The sequence below is a fragment of the Moschus berezovskii genome, chromosome 6, assembly GCF_049115385.1.
Source record: "Moschus berezovskii isolate FMDL1 chromosome 6, NW_MosBer_1.0, whole genome shotgun sequence".
Classification (NCBI taxonomy): Eukaryota; Metazoa; Chordata; class Mammalia; order Artiodactyla; family Moschidae; genus Moschus; species Moschus berezovskii.
The window spans coordinates 83,181,305-83,198,403 of NC_142465.1; the positions used below are offsets into that span (position 1 = coordinate 83,181,305).

Consider the following 17,099-nt stretch of genomic DNA (forward strand, 5'->3'; position numbering starts at 1 on the left):
GAAGTCTTCTCAGACCCAGGGATTGAAGCTGTGTTCCCTGCATTGGCAGGTGGATTCTTATCCATTGTATCACTAGGAAAGTCCTAAACTTTATTTTAAATTAGTATACTATGATATATTGGGTTAGCCAAAAAGTTTGTTTGGTTTTTCTGTACCATCCTTTGGAAAAACCTGAGTGAACTTTTTGGCCAACTCAGTATTTTTATTTTTTACAAATAATATTCAAGTGGACATTTGTGAGTAAATCTTTGCCATTTCATATTATATCCTTAGGACTGAGTCCTTAAAATAAAATTAATAAGTCAAAAAATAATTATTTTTTAATTACTTAAATATTACCAACAAATTGCTTTTCTGAAATTTTCAGAAGATTACACTTTCTGTTATTCACTGCCACCCCCCACATACACCCCATCAGCACTGATCATTAATTTTAAATCTTTATTACTTTGACAGACAAAATGAATTCACAGGAGGTTGTTTCTTTAATTACTAAGTAGGTTAAAATATTAACATATATACATTCATTTTTATGAATTGTCTGTTTTTTCTAGATTGAAATTTCTACTCATAGTTTGTATAAGAGAGTATTTTTTAGCAGAAGACATAAGGAAAAATACACTATACTATTACTTTGTTTGTCTTATCCTTTCCTAGGAAGCTTTATAAACGTTATGCTTTTCTCCGTTGTGAAGAAGAAAGAGAGCAGTTTCTTTACCATCTTCTTTCCCTCAATGCTGTGGACTATTTCTGCTTCACCAGTGTCTTCACCACTATCAGTAAGTCTGGAAAAGTGAATGTTAAGTGAAGTGCTGCTCAGATGACTAATGGAATAAGAGTTTATATTTTTAAAAGTGAGACATACCACAGTTCAGTGAGACAGACACTGTAACATCCACCCCTCCCCCCACCTTCCCTGCCCTGCCCCATCTCCATTTAGCCATAAAGGTTATGCCCCTGCAGCCCCACCTCCTGAAGACAACCCTCGGCTATTTGGGGAATGTCTCACCAAAGAAAACTACCTTCCCTGAGGCTGGCTGTCCTACTAAAGCCAGCCAGTATCCCTGCCTGATCCCTGGGCTGCCCCAGAACTTACTGTGGTATCAGCTGAGGACTCACAGCATCAGAGCTCAGTTTCTGCCTCAGCCCACCCTTTCTTCCTCATATGTTGAACCCAGAAGCAGCATTCTTCATGCTAATTTCTGACTCCGAGTCTGCTTACCAAAAAAACCCATCCTGCAGTAAAATGGGGTGGATGTGAAGAGGAATGTTTTATTAAACAAACATTGCAGTGTGTTATCTGGAACACATAAATTCAAAGAATCAATACATGATAATAATAAACATGTAACTGAACAGCCATGAAATTAAAAGATGCTTGCTCCTTGGAAGAAAAACTATGACCAACCTAGAAAACACATTAAAAAGCCGAGATATTACTTTGCCAACAAAGGTCTGTCTAGTCAAAGCTATGGTTTTTCCAGTAGTCATGTGTGGATGTGAAAGTTGGACTATAAAGAAAGCTGAGCACTTTAAAGAATTGATGCTCTAGAACTGTAGTGAAGACTCTTGAGAGTCCCTTGAACTGCACGGAGATCAAACCAGTCAACCCTAAAGGAAATCAGTCTTGAATATTCATCAGAAGGATGGATGCTAAAGCTGAAACTCAATACTTTGGCCACTTGTTGTGAAGAACTGACTCACTGGAAAAGACCCTGATGCTGGGAAAGATTGAAGGCAGGAGGAGAAGGGGATAACAGAGGATGAAATGGTTGGATAGCATCACCAACTCGATGGACATGAGTTTGAGCAAGCTCCAGGAGTTGGTGATGGACAGGGAAGCCTGGTGTGCTGCAGTCCTTGAGGTTGCAAAGAGTTGGACAGGACTGAGCAACTGAACTTAACTGAACATCATTAAACTTTGATGACTCAGAAAGATTTCAGAATCTTGCTGAATGTTGCAGATCTTAATGACCCAGATGGTGTGGTCACTTACCTAGAGCCAGACATCCTGGAGTGTGAAGTGGGCCTTAGGAAATGTTACTACAAACAAAGCTAGTGGAGGTGATGGAATTCCAGCTGAGCTATTTCAAATTCTAAAGGATGATGCTTTGAAAGTGCTGCATTCAATATACCAGCAAATTTGAAAACTTCTGTAGCAGCCACAGGACTGGAAAAGGTCCATTTTCATTCCTACCCCAAAGAATAGCAGTGCCAAAGAATGTTCAAACTACCATACAATTTTGAATTCTCATTTTGAATACTAGTAAGGTTATGCTCAAAATCCTTCAAGCTAGACTTCAGCAGTACGTGAACTGTGAACTTCTAGATGTACAAGCTGGGTTTAGAAAAGGCGGAGGAACCAGAGATCAAATTGCCAACATCCGCTGGATCATAGAGAAAGCAAGGGAATTAAAAAAAAAAAAAATCTGCTTCACTGACTACACTAAAGCCTTTGTGTGGATCACAACAAACTGGAAAATTCTTCAAGAGATGGGAATACCACACCACCTTACTTGTCTCCTGAGAAACCTGTATGTGGCTCAAGAAGCAATTAGAAACTTACATGGAACAACTGACTGGTTTAAAATTGGGAAAGAAGTAAGACAAGGTTGTAAATTGTCACCCAGTTTATTTAACTTCTGTAACTTCTTGTATAGAAGTTAATGCCTGACTGGATGAATTATAAGCTGGAATCAAGATTGCTAGGAGAAATATCAACAAACTCAGATATGCAGATGATACCACCCTAATGGCAGAAAGTAAAGTTAATCTAAAGAGCTTCTTGATGAAGGTGAAAGAAGAGAGTGAAGAAGCTGGCGTAAAACTCAACATTCAAAAAACTAAAATCATGGCATTTAGTCCCATCACTTCATGGCAAATAGAAGGGGGGAGAGTGGAAGCAGTGACAGATTTTATTTTCTTGGGTTCCAAAATCACTGAGGACAGTGAATACAGCCATGAAATTAAAGTGCTTGCTCCATGGAAGGAGAGCTATGACAAACCTAGACAGCATATTCAAAAGCAGAGACATCAATTTGCTGACAAAGGTCCGTATACTCAAAGCTATGGTTTTTCCAGTAGTCATGTGTAGATGTGAGAGTTGGACCGTAAGGAAGCCTGAGCGCCAAGGAACTGATGCTTTCAAATTGTGGTGTTAAGAAGACTCTTGAGAGTTCCTTGGACTGCAAGATCAAACCAGTCAATATAAAGGAAATCGGCCTTGAATATTCACTGCAAGGACTAATGCTGAAGTTGAAGCTTCAGTACTTTGGCTACTTGATGCAGAGTCAACTCATTGGAAAAGACCCTGATCCTGGGAAAGATTGAAATCAAGAGCAAAATGAGGATGTGGTGGTTAAATAGCTTCACTGATTCTGAATGCTAATGGACATGAATTTGAGCAAACTCTGGGAGATAGTGAAGGACAGGGAAACCTGACATGCTGCCATCCTTGGGGGTCAAAAAGAGTCAGACACAGCTTAGCAGGTGAACAACAAGAGGGAGGAAATACTGATTGAAGATGTATTTTTGATAAACTAAATTACAGCATTTATTCTGTTGCATTGGTCCCCTTCCCTACTTTGGAGAATTTTTACTTGTATTACTTAGGAGTTATTTTCAGTTGCAAATATCAGAAAACGATGGTTTAAACAAATCAGTAGTTTTGTTTTTCTTACACAGTAAGAAGTCTTGAGGTAGGCAGTCTGCAGTGCTATCACAGATCCAAGCTCTGTGACAGTTGTCAGTGTGTGCTAATCACCTCTTGGTCACAAGATGGCTGCTCTCAGTTTACCTTCCAGCCTGAAGAAGGAAGCGGTGCCAAGGAAGAGGGGTCAGAATCTGTGCCAGAAGAGCATAGTTTACTAAGAAATTTCAGTAAATATAACCAGTATTTCACTGGGCAGAGTTGTGTAGGTTTTGGTCTTCTAAGTCTCCGGTAGAGGCGAACAAAGAAAACGGAGTTAGAATGGTTATTAGGCTAACCTGTAATATCTGTCAAGATACTGTTAGTTAATTAGAAGCTAAGGTGTATATATAAGGTGTTATATATATTGGAGAAGGAAATGGCAATGCACTCCAGTACTGTTGCCTGGAAAATCCCATGGACAGAGGAGCCTGGTATGTTACAGTCCATGGGGTTCACAAAGAGTCGGACACGACTGAGCAACTTCACTTCACTTGAAAGAGAAGAAATTGCAGAGGGAGTTAGGACTCCTAAGCTCCTCCCTGTATCTGCAGATTTCTCTTTATCCGTGTAACTTTTACAACTAGGGAATTGAAATACTTCATGAAATAAATATTCTGAGTTTAATAATACTACTCTTTTTCTGCTTTATGAAATCATTGTTGTGTGTCTGTGAGCCCTTTGCAGCCAACAGAACTGTTGACCCTAAACAGGCCTTTTTCTGCAGCTTTTCTAATCCTGTCAGTGAAAGAAATGAGTAGCCTCTGGCACCTAAAATAACATCTTGCACTAACCTCTTCTGCTTTCAGTTTCAAAAATCGTTTGATTCTCATGATTACTAAGCCATGAAAATATGGCCTTTTTCTCTGACATTTTCCTTTCCTTCAGCCAAAATAAAAGGACAGAAAGGGGGGTTATTCAGCCAACAGAAAGAAAGTACTCTATGTAAAATTAGAGAAATGAACCATTTATCCCATTCATTTTGCTCATCTGAGAGCACACTGAAATATGAACCCCTATTGTGAGGCAGTATCTGAGCCCCTTGTCCTGTGACTGTTTTTAATCCTATGTATAGTTCTTTCAAAGAGGACGTTTTAATGGTTCTCTTGTGACTGGATGAAGAGAATACTGACCAAAATATTGATTCTACCCTACTTTAAAAAAAAAAAGTATGGCTCTAAGGGATAAAAATATGCTAATGTGTTTGAGCCATCCTCATTTTTTAAAGGAAAGGGAGGTATGTGGAATGCCTATCTGTGGGTTCCACATTTGAGCAAACGATGGTGTTTGGCCAGTGACATCTAGTGGCCTGCCTTTGAAGAGGCTTCAAAGGGACCGATTTCACAGATTCCTTTCCGCATCCTGATTCTCTCCCTGAGGCACCTCTTGCCGTAGAGCCCCCTTTCCAAGTTGTAGCTAATAGACTTCATATTACAACTGGAATGGAGGTGCTGTTGTTTATTATTGGCTTTGCATATAGGACTGTAACACTGGGATGAGAAAGTTCTGAAGTGCTGTGTTGTGAAGCATTGCCCAAGAAAATCAGCAACAAGCAGATACTATGCAAGTAGCCACCAGCCACCTTCTTTATATGAAACCATGCCAGTAACCATGCTCATTTGTACTCCATTTTGGAACAAAATGAATAAAAACACCAAAGCAATGAAAATACTACACAGTCACTGTTTATGTCCTCAGGTATTCTGGTGCTAATGCCTGACATTGTTTATAAAATGTAGTGCTGATGATAAGCATGTCATGCTTATGAGTGTGAGAGTTGGACCATAAGAAGGCTGAGTGCTGAAGAATTGGTGCTTTCGAATTGAGGTGCTGGAAAAGACTCTTCAGAGTCCCTTGGATTGCATGGAGATCAAATCAGTCAATCCTAAAGGGGATCAACACTGAATATTTATTGAAAGGACTGTTGCTGCAGCTGAAGCTCCAATACTTTAGCCACCTGATGTGAATAGCAGACTCATTGAAAAAGACCCTGGTACTGAGAAAGATTGAGGGCAAAAGGAAAAGAGGGTGACAGAGGTTGAGATGGTTAGATAATTATCACCGACTCAATGTATAAGAATTTGAGCAAACTCCAGGTAATAACGAAGGACAGAGGAACCTGGTGTGCTGCAGTCCATGGGGGTTGCAAAGAGTTGGACAGAATTTAGCAACTGAACAACAATGCCATGTATACACAATGATGAATAGGTATGGAAACTAGTACAAGTATTGGGACTTGTGGCTTATAAACCAGACCTTATCTTTCTAGACTAGAGGAGGTTATGATCTCATCCTGTTGCTTAAGTCTATCTTGATAGATCATTAAAAAGCAAATTATCTGTGAAAGCCAACAGAATTCTGAATATATATTTGTTTTCTTCAGGAGAACTTCATTGTAATTTTGTATTAATTTCAGCATTTTTCTTTCAGTGATTCCATATAGGTCAGTGATCATTCCCATCAAAAAGCTGAGCAACGCGATCATCACGTCAAACCCTTGGATCTGTGTATCAGGAGAACTAGGAGACACGGGAGTAATGCAGATTCCCAAAAACCTCCTTGAAATGACTTTTGAAGTAGGTTCAGCTAATTGCTTTCGTAGCACGAAGTGTCATACATAGTTCTACACAACAATGCCAGTTTCAGTTTTTCATTTTTCCCTGAGTCAAATAATACAAAGGGTAGTTAAGCATGCAGGATCATTTAGGGGGTTATATACCTAAAGTTGTCTTGAACACATGAAATTTGTTTTGCATTTTTATTGTTATTTTAATTGTTAAGCTGTGTATTTCTACTTGTAGTGGTGCACTCTGGGGCTTTGCCAGGTCCTTTTCCATAATTCCCAATGCGTGTTGTAGAACCTGGCACGTAGAGAACATTCAGGTGAATGCTTTCCCTACAGTGGTTCTCTTCCAAACTGTAAATTCACCCTACCTGAACCTGGACAAAGGGAACCGGAGCTGATGTTCATGCTTTGGCCTTTAGACCACAACCATTGGTGATCTTGCGAAAATACCTCTCACTATGATAGTCATTTTTCAGGTCTTACCTGGTAAAGTAGTCCCATACTTTTCAATTAGCAATAATCGCGCCTCGGATAAGCCTCATTGGCTACGATACTACCACTGCGCAAAGCTAGTAGTCCCATACTTTTGAGCCCACATGCTGGTTGATCCTGGCAAGGAGAAAGGAGACAAACACCTGTTCTCCTTTCAGAAGGGAAGTGGTACTAACTGAACGTTCTGTTCCTGGGGTCTAGGAATGGCAGTTTCCACTCAGAGTTATGACACTGCCCAAGAGTTTATTTTGACACTGTCGATCCAGTGGGCTCACAGCTATCTGTATATAAAAGACTAAAGTCCTTGGCTTTTCTCTGACTGCCAAGTATAGAGCATAAACTGCATTATAAGTCCCATCATTGCTGTTTCCAGACTCTCACATCTGCCTGCTTCTTTCCATCTCTGCTGCCCCAACTAATTCAAGATGCCCTCCTCCATCACCTAGATCACTGTGATTCAAAGATGTCAAGTGGTTGGAGAACTCATAGCTTTGAGGTTCCCAGCTATACACAGTCATTTGGGGTCTGTGACCTTTCATCAGAATTTCTAAGTCAGAATTTTGTTGACATTTATTTTTACCATTTCTATTATCATCATTTTCTTTTGTACTTACGCGCAAAGGGTCAGGAAAGATGCTGATAACTGCTTTTTTTTTAACAGTAGCATTAGAGACTTCTAGATGATGTTTGAGGTCAGTTCTGCCTTAGTATTTATTAAAGCAGAAAAAGTTGGTGATTGTTTTATGTCTATAATTATTTTTCTGACCTCTCTATAACTAAATCTAAATAGCATCGTTTCCCATTTTTTGGAATTCTTCTCATCCTTCAAAGGAACAAATCTACTGACTTGGTGATGTTTCTGGATTCTCCAGTTGGAAATCACTGTTCCTTTCCAAGTGTTCTTCAAGCACCTGTTTACATATCTACTCTCAGACATTGTGTAGTCCCTCTCATTTAATAATGTTCCTATGTCTGCTGTCTCATTAGAAGGGATCTATTTGGATATTTTTCTCTAGTGCACAGCAGAACACATTATGCAGCGTCCTCTACACTTGTAAACTGTTTGGAACCACTACTAAACCTGAGAGGTGGCAGGAAAAGATCAGGAACTGAGTACCCTATGGTCCTGTCCCTACAGTGCCAGAACCTGGGGAAGTTGACGACTGTCCAGATTGGTCACGATAACTCAGGACTGTTAGCCAAATGGCTAGTGGATTGTGTCATGGTCAGAAATGAAATCACAGGACATACATATAGGTAAGTAAATGTCCTTGGGAGTTCAGATTTCTCTTAATACTTTTTAGACAAGAAAAAGTTTGAGAATTATTTTCATTCTAAAGTTTTCCCATTACCCTTTGAATTTTACTTTAGTTTTTTGGGTTGTCTTGTTTATGTAATAACAAAGTTTTGTTATTTTGTTCCAAATGCAAAAGTGCCCCCAAAATACTTCTCAAAAAGATTGATTGTGTTTGTTGCTAACACTTAGTCCACAAATATTGAAAAAGTTTGGAACTCTGATAAGAAAAGGAAAAAAAGAAGCTTAAAATAATGTCAGTAAGACAAAAGGCTCTTTTGGACACTCCTGGTTGCAGCCAGCACTCCTCTTTAAGAACATTCTCCTCTTTTTTCCTGGAACTTAACTCCCACACGAACATCTAGTTTGAAGATACTCTTGTTGAAATGAACTACAGAATTTTTATATAGATGAGGTATGAGAAAATATTTAAAAGTTACTTTAATTTGATAATAATAATTTATGGCTATACAAGAGAGAATTTCTTTATTTTTCAGAGTCACTGACGTAATTAGTAAAATGTCCTGATGTATGTAATTTACTTTAAAATACTTTTAACAAAACTGAAGCATATGGGAGAATGTTATAACTAAGTCATAAGAACATGGGTGTCTATTTTTTTGTCTTCTTTTTTAAGTGTTTGCGATTTTTCATAATGAAAAAAATCACCCACAGGATGATCACCCACTAAAATGATGGGCTTCACCCTTGGTGCCATTTAAAAATTCTGATTAAAGCTAGTAAAATATTGGAGATTCTGAAGTTTATTTCTGTCCTGCCAGGTTCCCATGCGGGCGGTGGCTGGGGAAAGGCATTGATGATGGAAGTCTGGAGAGAATTCTCATTGGAGAATTGATGACATCAGCAGCAGATGAGGATCTAGTAAAGCAGTGTCGGACTCCACCCCAGCAGAAATCACCCACTGTGGCCAGGAGATTGAGCATCACATCACTGACAGGAAAAACTACCAGTAATTAGTTTTTTCTTTAAATTTTCCAATGTGTCTTAGATGTTTTAGGCATCATGTGGCCATTTCATAAAAAACTGTTGAGTTAAATGAATTATGGTAAGGAGATTAAAAAGAAAGCTGAGGAAAATTAATTTGTGAGAAAGACTTTAGAGTGGAGAGAGAAAAGGGGGGAAATAAGGCAGGATAATTACAAATAATTAAAAGCCTAAAGAATTTAGACGTTAAAATCCAATTAAAAAAACCACCTGCTCTGTTTTAGTTATGCTCTGAAAGTATGAGTAAATAATACTTTGCCTGAAACTTCAAGGAAGAATAAGGACAGTTATAGTACTCTCATATCTAGTTATCCAAAGCCCCTTTTTCTAAGAGGAATTCTAAAAATTACATTCCCCATCCCACCCCCAAACTTCCTGTAGAAGTGACAAAATATATAAAAAAGTGACTTCTCTAGATAGGATACTGTGTTCACAGGCCATTTTTAATAGCACAATAAACTTCTAGTTTATACAAATGTGGTCTTTAGACTCCCAAGGATATCAAATTTTAATCCCTCGGATATGTAAATGTTACTTTATTTAGAAAAAGGATCTTTGCAAATATGAGTAAGGTAAGGATCTTGAGATAGGGAAATTATCTGGGTTATCCAGGTGGACCCTAAATGCAATTACATGTATTGTTATGAGAGAGAGGCAAAAGGAAATTAGACACACAAAGGAGAAGACAATAAATAGACAGATGGAGGCAGAGACTGGAGTGATGTGGGCACAAGCCAAGGAATGCCACCTGGACTTGAAGAGGCAAGGAGCAACTTCTTCCATTGAGCCTCCTGAGGAAGCACAGCCCTGTCCACAACTTGATTTCTACCCATTGATACTGATTTTTGACTTGTCCCTCTGGAATTGTGAGAGAAGAAATTTCTACTTTTTTTAAGCTACTAAATTTGTGGAAGATCCCCTGGAGAAGGAAACGGTAACCCACTCCGGTATTCTTGCCTGGAGAATCCCATGGACGGAGAAGCCTGGTAGGCTACAGTCCACGGGGTCGCAAAGAGTCGGAAAGGACTGAGTGACGGAACGGAACGGAACAGAACGGAAATTTGTGGTCATCTATTACAGGAGCCACAGAAAACTAAAGAGACAGAGAAGTGGTTTTATTTCAATTCATAGACAATAACCATGAGTTATTGGAGGTACCTTATTAATAAGAGGTACCTAAGAGGTCCTTAGTTAACAAAGCAATTTCCTTAGGTATTATTATTCTATATCCATTTGTTAGCATATAGTGATATATTAACTATTAGAATAATATAGTCTTTAACAATCTCCCTTATTTTTTAATAAGTAAGTGTAAATAACTGTTAGTCACTCAGTTGTGACCAACTCTTTGTGACCCCATGGACTGCAGCCCACCAGGCTCCTCTGTCCATGAGATTTTCCAGGCAAGTATACTGGAGTGGGTTGCTGTTTTGCTCTCCAGGGGATCTTCCCAACCCAGGGATCAAATCTGGATCTCCTGCACTGCAGGCAGATTCTTTACCAACTGAGCTACAAATGATTCCCTTTATCCATAATTCTTTTCTACCTCCAGAAGTAAACTTTATACCACACATACACTAGAATAGCTAAAAAGAAAATAGACAACAGTGAATACGCATATATTACAATGGGAATGCAAAAGGAAAAACCATTTGTTAATTTCTTATAAAGATATATACATGTACTAACCATACACTTCACCCAGAACTCTCAATCTAGATGTATATATCCTAGAGAAATGAATGCATATATCTATACCAAGACTCGTACTCAAATTTTGCAAGCAGCTTTATTCATAATAGCCAGAATGGAAACACCTGCAGTATACACCAGCTGGTAAGTGGATAAGCAGATAGTGATATATCTAGTCAGTGGGATCCTATTCAGCAATACTGTTGATATAGCTAACATCATGGATGAATCAAAAGTATTGTGCCAGGTAAGAAAAAGCAGACATTATACAATTCTATTTATTAAATTCTAGAAGAGGCAATATAATAATGATGGAAAGCAGATCAGTAGTTGAGAGGGGTTACAAGGTTACAAGCTGGGGAAGGGAATTGACTGAAAAGGGGAACAGTGGAACTTTTGGGGTTGATGGAAATTTTCTGTATTTTGATTATAGTGGTAGTTACATGTCTCTACATCTGTCAAAACTCATCAAATTACATAAAATTGGTGACTATAGTTACAGATTTTGAGTGGTGAGGCTGGGGTTTGAGTCTTGGGGGTCTCTTAGATTCTTTCCCATTGTGCCAGTGTGCCTCACGGGACCAAACTGGCAAGGCAGGTTTCATGGATCCCTGACAAGGCAGCCTGCCCTGGTGAAGTGTTTCCTGCACAGGCAGGCACAGTTGATGTCCTGTAGTACTTGGTTTATTTTCCTTGCCTGAAATTTCCGCCATTATTCATTATTTTTTAGAACCCAATGCAGGACAGATCCAAGAAGGAATTGGAGAAGCTGTGAACAACATTGTGAAACATTTTCACAAACCTGAAAAAGAGGTATGATGGGCTATAAAACTTACTGTGGTAGGATTTTAAAGCTGCTTTTATACATGATACATAATGCAATAAAAAGGTGCTTTGATTTTCATTTGTAAGCTTTCTAATGGCTGCAAAAACACGTTTCATAGCTACCCTCAGCACGTGTTCCTCTACTGCTTTTCTTAACCATCAACGCAGGAGCTTATTCTCTGGCACTGTGTGTTGCTCTCCGCAGAGAGGAAGCCTCACTGTGTTGCTGTGTGGAGAGAGTGGCTTAGTTGCAGCACTTGAGCAAGTTTTCCACCATGGCTTCAAATCAGCTCGCATCTTTCACAAGAATGTCTTCATCTGGGACTTCATAGGTAAATTAAAGCTGGGGTACATTGTTGTGAGGTCATTGAAATGTGTCTTAGGAAATTAAAAAACCCAAGAATTTGAGCAAATAAGGGTTAGTGATAAGGGTATATGTTTTTCAAAGTAAATATCAAATAAGCAGTGTCTGTGGTTCACTGGAGAAGGCAATGGCAAACCACTTCAGTATTCTTGCCTTGAGAACCCCATGAACAGTATGAAAAGGCAAAATGATAAGATACTGAAAGAGGAACTCCCCAGGTCAGTAGGTGCCCAATATGCCACTGGAGATCAGTGGAGAAATAACTCCAGAAAGAATGAAGGGATGGAGCCAAAGCAAAACCAATACCCAGTTGTGGATGTGACTGGTGATAGAAGCAAGGTCGGATGCTGTAAACAGCAATATTGCATAGAAACCAGGAATGTTAGGTCCATGAATCAAGGCAAATTGGAAGTGGTCAAACAGGAGATGGCAAGAGTGAATGTCAGCATTCTAGGAATCAGTGAACTAAAATGGACTGGAATAGGTGAATTTAGATGGCCATTATATCTACTACTGTGGGCAGGAATCCCTTAGAAGAAATGGAGTAGCCATCATGGTCAACAAGAGAGTCCGAAATGCAGTACTTGGATACAATCTCAAAAATGACAGAATGATCTCTGTTTATTTCTAAGGCAAACCATTCAACATCACAGTAATAAGCCTATGCTCCAACCAGTAACGCTGAAGCAGTTGAACGGTTCTATGAAGACCTACAAGACGTTTTAGAACTAACACCCAAAAAAGATGTCCTTTTCATTATAAGGGACTGGCATGCAAAAATAGGAAGTCAAGAAACATCTGGAGTAACAGGCAAATTTGGCCTTGGAGCACGGAATGAAGCAGGGCAAAGGCTAATAGAGTTTTGCCAAGAGAAGTCACGGGTCACAGCAAACACCCTCTTCCAACAACACAAGAGAAGACTCTCCACATGGACATCACTAGATGGTCAACACCAAAATCTGATTGATTATATTCTTTGCAACCAAAGAGGGAAAAGCTCTATACAGTCAGCAAAAACAAGACTGGGAGCTGACTGTGGCTCAGATCATGAACTCCTTATTGCCAAATTCAGACTTAAATTGAAGAAAATAGGAAAAACCACTAGACCATTCAGATATGACCTAAATCAAATCCCTTATGATTATACAGTGGAAGTGAGAAATAGATTTAAGGGACTAGATTTGATAGATAGAGCGCCTAATGAACTACAGACGGAGGTTCGTGACATTGTACAGGAGACAGGGATCAAGACCATCCCCAGGGAAAAGAAATGCAAAAAAGCAAAATGGCTGTCTGAGGAGGCCTTACAAATAGCTGTGAAAAGAAGAGAAGCGAAAAGCAAAGGAGAAAAGGAAAGATAAGCATCTGAATGCAGAGTTCCAAAGAATAGCAAGGAGAGCTAAGAAAGCCTTCCTCAGCGATCAATGCAAAGAAATAGAGGAAAACAACAGAATGGGAAAGACTAGAGATCTCTTCAAGAACATTAGAGACACCAAGGGGACATTTCATACCAAGATGGGCTCGATAAAGGACAGAAATGGTATGGACCTAACAGAAGCAGAAGATATTAAGAAGAGGTGGCAAGAATACACAGAAGAACTGTACAAAAAAGAGCTTCACAACCAAGATAATCATGATGGTGTGATCACTCACCTAGAGCCAGACATCCTGGAATGTGAAGTCATGTGGGTCTTAGAAAGCATCACTACGAACAAAGCTAGTGAAGGTGATGGAATTCCAGTTGAGCTATTTCAAATCCTGAAAGACGATGCTGTGAAAGTGCTGCACTCTATATGCCAGCAAATTTGGAAAACTCAGCAGTGGCCACAGGACTGGAAAAGGTCAGTTTTCATTCCAATCCCAAAGAGAGGCAATGCCAAAGAATGCTCAGACTACCACACAGTTGTACTCATCTCACATGCTAGTAAAGTAATGCTCAAAATTCTCCAAGCCAGGCTTCAGCAATACGTGAACCGTGAACTTCCAGGTGTTCAAGCTGGTTTTAGAAAAGGCAGAGGAACCAGAGATCAAATTGCCAACATCTGCTGGATCATGGCAAAAGCAAGAGAGTTCCAGAAAAACATCTATTTCTGCTTTATTGACTATGCCAAAACCTTTGACTGTGTGGATCACAATAAACTCTGGAAAATTCTGAAAGAGATGGGAATACCAGACCACCTAACCTGCCTCTTGAGAAATCTGTATGCAGGTCAGCAAGCATCAGTTAGAACTGGACATGGAACAGCAGACTGTTTCCATTAGGAAAAGGCTATATATTGTCACCCTGCTTATTTAACTTATGTGCAGAGTACATCATGAGAAACGCTGGGCTGGATGAAGCACAAGCTGGAATTAAGATTGCCGGGAGAAATATCAATAACCTCAGATATGCAGATGACACCACCCTTATGGCAGAAAGTGAAGAGGAACTACAGAGCCTCTTGATGAAAGTGAAAGAGGAGAGTGAAAAAGTTGGCTTAAAGCTCAACTTTCAGAAAACTAAGATCACGGTATCTGGTCCCATTACTTCATGGGAAATAGATGGGGAAACAGTGGAAACAGTGTCAGACTTTATTTTTTTGGGCTCCAAAATCACTGCAGATGGTGATTGCAGCCATGAAATTAAAAAACGCTTACTCCTTGGAAGGAAAGTTATGACCAACCGAGACAGCATATTAAAAAGCAGAGACATTACTTTGCCAACTAAGGTCCATCTAGTCAAGGCTGTTTTTCCAGTGGTCATGTATGGATGCGAGAAAAAGAAAGCTGAGTGCTGAAGAATTGATGCTTTTGAACTGTGGTGTTGGAGAAGACTCTTGAGAGTCCCTTGGACTCCAAGGAGGTCCAACTAGTCCATCCTAAAGGAGATAAGTCCTGGGTGTTCATTGGAAGGACTGATGCTGAAGCTGAAACTCCAAAACTTTGGCCACCTCGTGCGAAGAGTTGACTCATTGGATAAGATCCTGATGCTGGTAGGGATTGGGGACAGGAGGAGAAGGGGCCGACAGAGGATGAGATGACTGGATGGCATCACCAATTCGATGCATATGAGTTTGAGTAGACTCCGGGAGTTGGTGATGGACAGGGAGGCCTGGCATGCTGCGATTCATGGGGTCGCAGAGTCGGACATAACTGAGCGACTGAACTGAACTGAACTGTGCTTTTCATTCAGTCAACAAATATATCTCTGTCTGTGTGTGTTCACAATATCCTAAACTATTTTAGATGCTCAAGATACACACTTCAAGTTAAAAGTAAACAAGACACAGAAATTCCTATGGTTGACAAACTTACAATCTTGTGAGGTCAGGAGGGCAAACAATACACAAAATCGTAACAGATATGTAATTTATCTGATAAGTTGGAAGGTCATCATTGATGCAGACAAAAATGGAGCAAGGCAAAAGGAAACAGAGTGGGATTACTCTTTTAATTAGGAAGGTTATAGACCTTGTTGATAAGGTACTGTTGAGCAAAGACTTTAAGGACGTGAGGAAGTGAGCCTTGTGAATACCAGGAGGAAAGCACCCCAGGCTGAGATAAGTGCCCTGGCAGAGCAGGTTGGGGCTGTGCTTGGCTTTCTGTAGAGTAGCAAGGAGGTGAGTGTGACTGGAACAGAGGGAGAGAGGGTGGGTATTTGGAGAGAGGATTTTTATTGCTAGAGCCTGGTTTTGGAGGGCCTTCTAGGTCTTCGGAAGCAATTGGTGTTTATCCTGAATGGAATGGGAAGTTATTGGAAGACGTGGAGCTAAGGTGTGCTTAGTTACTCAGTAATGTTCGACTCCTTTGCGACCCCATGGACTGTAGCCAACCAGGCTTCTCTGTCCATGGGATTGGATTCTCCAGGCAAGAATACTCGAGTGGGTTGCCATGCCCTTCTCTAGGGGAGCTTCCCAACCCAGGGATCAAACCCAGGTCTCCCACATTGGACTTTTTACCGTCTGAGCTACCAGAAACTGAGGAATATAATTTTTGTTTTATAAAGATTGCTCTAGTTCTGTGCCATCCAGTATGGTAACCACTAGTCACATGTGGCTATATAAATTGACTTAATTTAAATCAAATTTTAAATTGACTCCCTTAGTCATACTGGCCCTACTAGGGGCTATAGAATTGGACCTTGCAGATGCAGAATGTTTCCGTCTTCCAGAAAGTTCGATTAGAATGTGGTTCTCTAGCACCCTAAACTTTGTATTCTTTATTTTGCTATGCAGCTCTTCTACAATTCACAGTCTCTTAACAGGGTGATTAATCGTTTCATGTTGTGTAAATAAGACCTGGATGAAATTGTTGGTTTTATCCAAATTTGAACTTTTAGACAAAGTGGACAGAGCTAGGCCCCTAGAGTGGGGTATTTTTTTCCCTTTTGGAATGCACTGAATCTTACTAGTCCTGCTTCTGATATGTGTATTAATAACTCTTCCTCAGATTTACTGAAGCAGTTCTGTTTCAAGGATTTTGCTGCAAAGTGTTAGCCAGCCATTCTATAACTGGATCAAAGGGCACCACCTCTATGGCTACCATGTCTCTGCTACTTACTCCTAGAATTCTGGATCCAGTCTTAACAGACAAGACCATGTTTATTTTTTTCTTTGCTATTAATTGCCATTTTTGAAGGTATTCTAAAAAGAGTAAGCTTTCCAACCATCCAGAGTGTAGTCTAGATTAGAAAATAAATTTCTGGGAGCATATTGTTCTACCAGGAAACATGGGCCTTTAGGATTTATTGTGAAACCAATGATAAAATAATGGTTTTGGTTTTAGGATTGGCTATAATGCAAAGCATCGTTAGTATTTCCAGAATAAATTGTTTCATCTTTTTGTATATGAAGTATTAATGTGTATTGTGATATGATTCTGATTTCCTTCCCCAGAGAGAGCAGTTGCTTATTTTGAAACCAGTGACCAGATTCTAGATAATGAAGATGATGTCCTCATTCAGAAATCATCCTGCAAAACCTTCTGCCACTATGTAAACGCTATTAATACTGCACCCCGGAATATTGGGAAGGATGGCAAATTCCAGATCTTAGTTTGCCTTGGAACACGGTATTAAGCCAGTTCTTGACTTTCCCTGTCTTTGTCATGTGTTGAACAAGAATTTAGAAGGGTTTATACCAGACCATGCCCCTTCCAAAGCTCTCCGGTTGGTTTCTTCCATTCCAAGTTTTAT

General features: G+C 39.7%; 1 protein-coding gene and 1 non-coding gene across 4 annotated transcripts in view; one reads left to right on the forward strand and one right to left on the reverse strand.

Annotated features, from left to right (window-relative positions):
* Window positions 1–17,099, forward strand: part of DENND5B (DENN domain containing 5B) — a 223,562-nt gene that overhangs the window by 201,485 nt on the left and 4,978 nt on the right. For all 3 annotated transcript variants that reach the window (XM_088837249.1, XM_088837247.1, XM_088837248.1), the window contains 7 exons: window positions 658–779; window positions 6,119–6,264; window positions 7,885–8,003; window positions 8,823–9,010; window positions 11,468–11,550; window positions 11,768–11,894; window positions 16,801–16,975. In XM_088837249.1, coding sequence (XP_088693375.1) covers window positions 658–779; window positions 6,119–6,264; window positions 7,885–8,003; window positions 8,823–9,010; window positions 11,468–11,550; window positions 11,768–11,894; window positions 16,801–16,975 — 960 coding nt within the window. The remainder of the gene's footprint in view (window positions 1–657; window positions 780–6,118; window positions 6,265–7,884; window positions 8,004–8,822; window positions 9,011–11,467; window positions 11,551–11,767; window positions 11,895–16,800; window positions 16,976–17,099) is intronic.
* Window positions 6,680–6,825, reverse strand: LOC129537345 (U4 spliceosomal RNA). Its single transcript, XR_008682002.2, has one exon. It is a non-coding gene; the product is annotated as a U4 spliceosomal RNA (small nuclear RNA).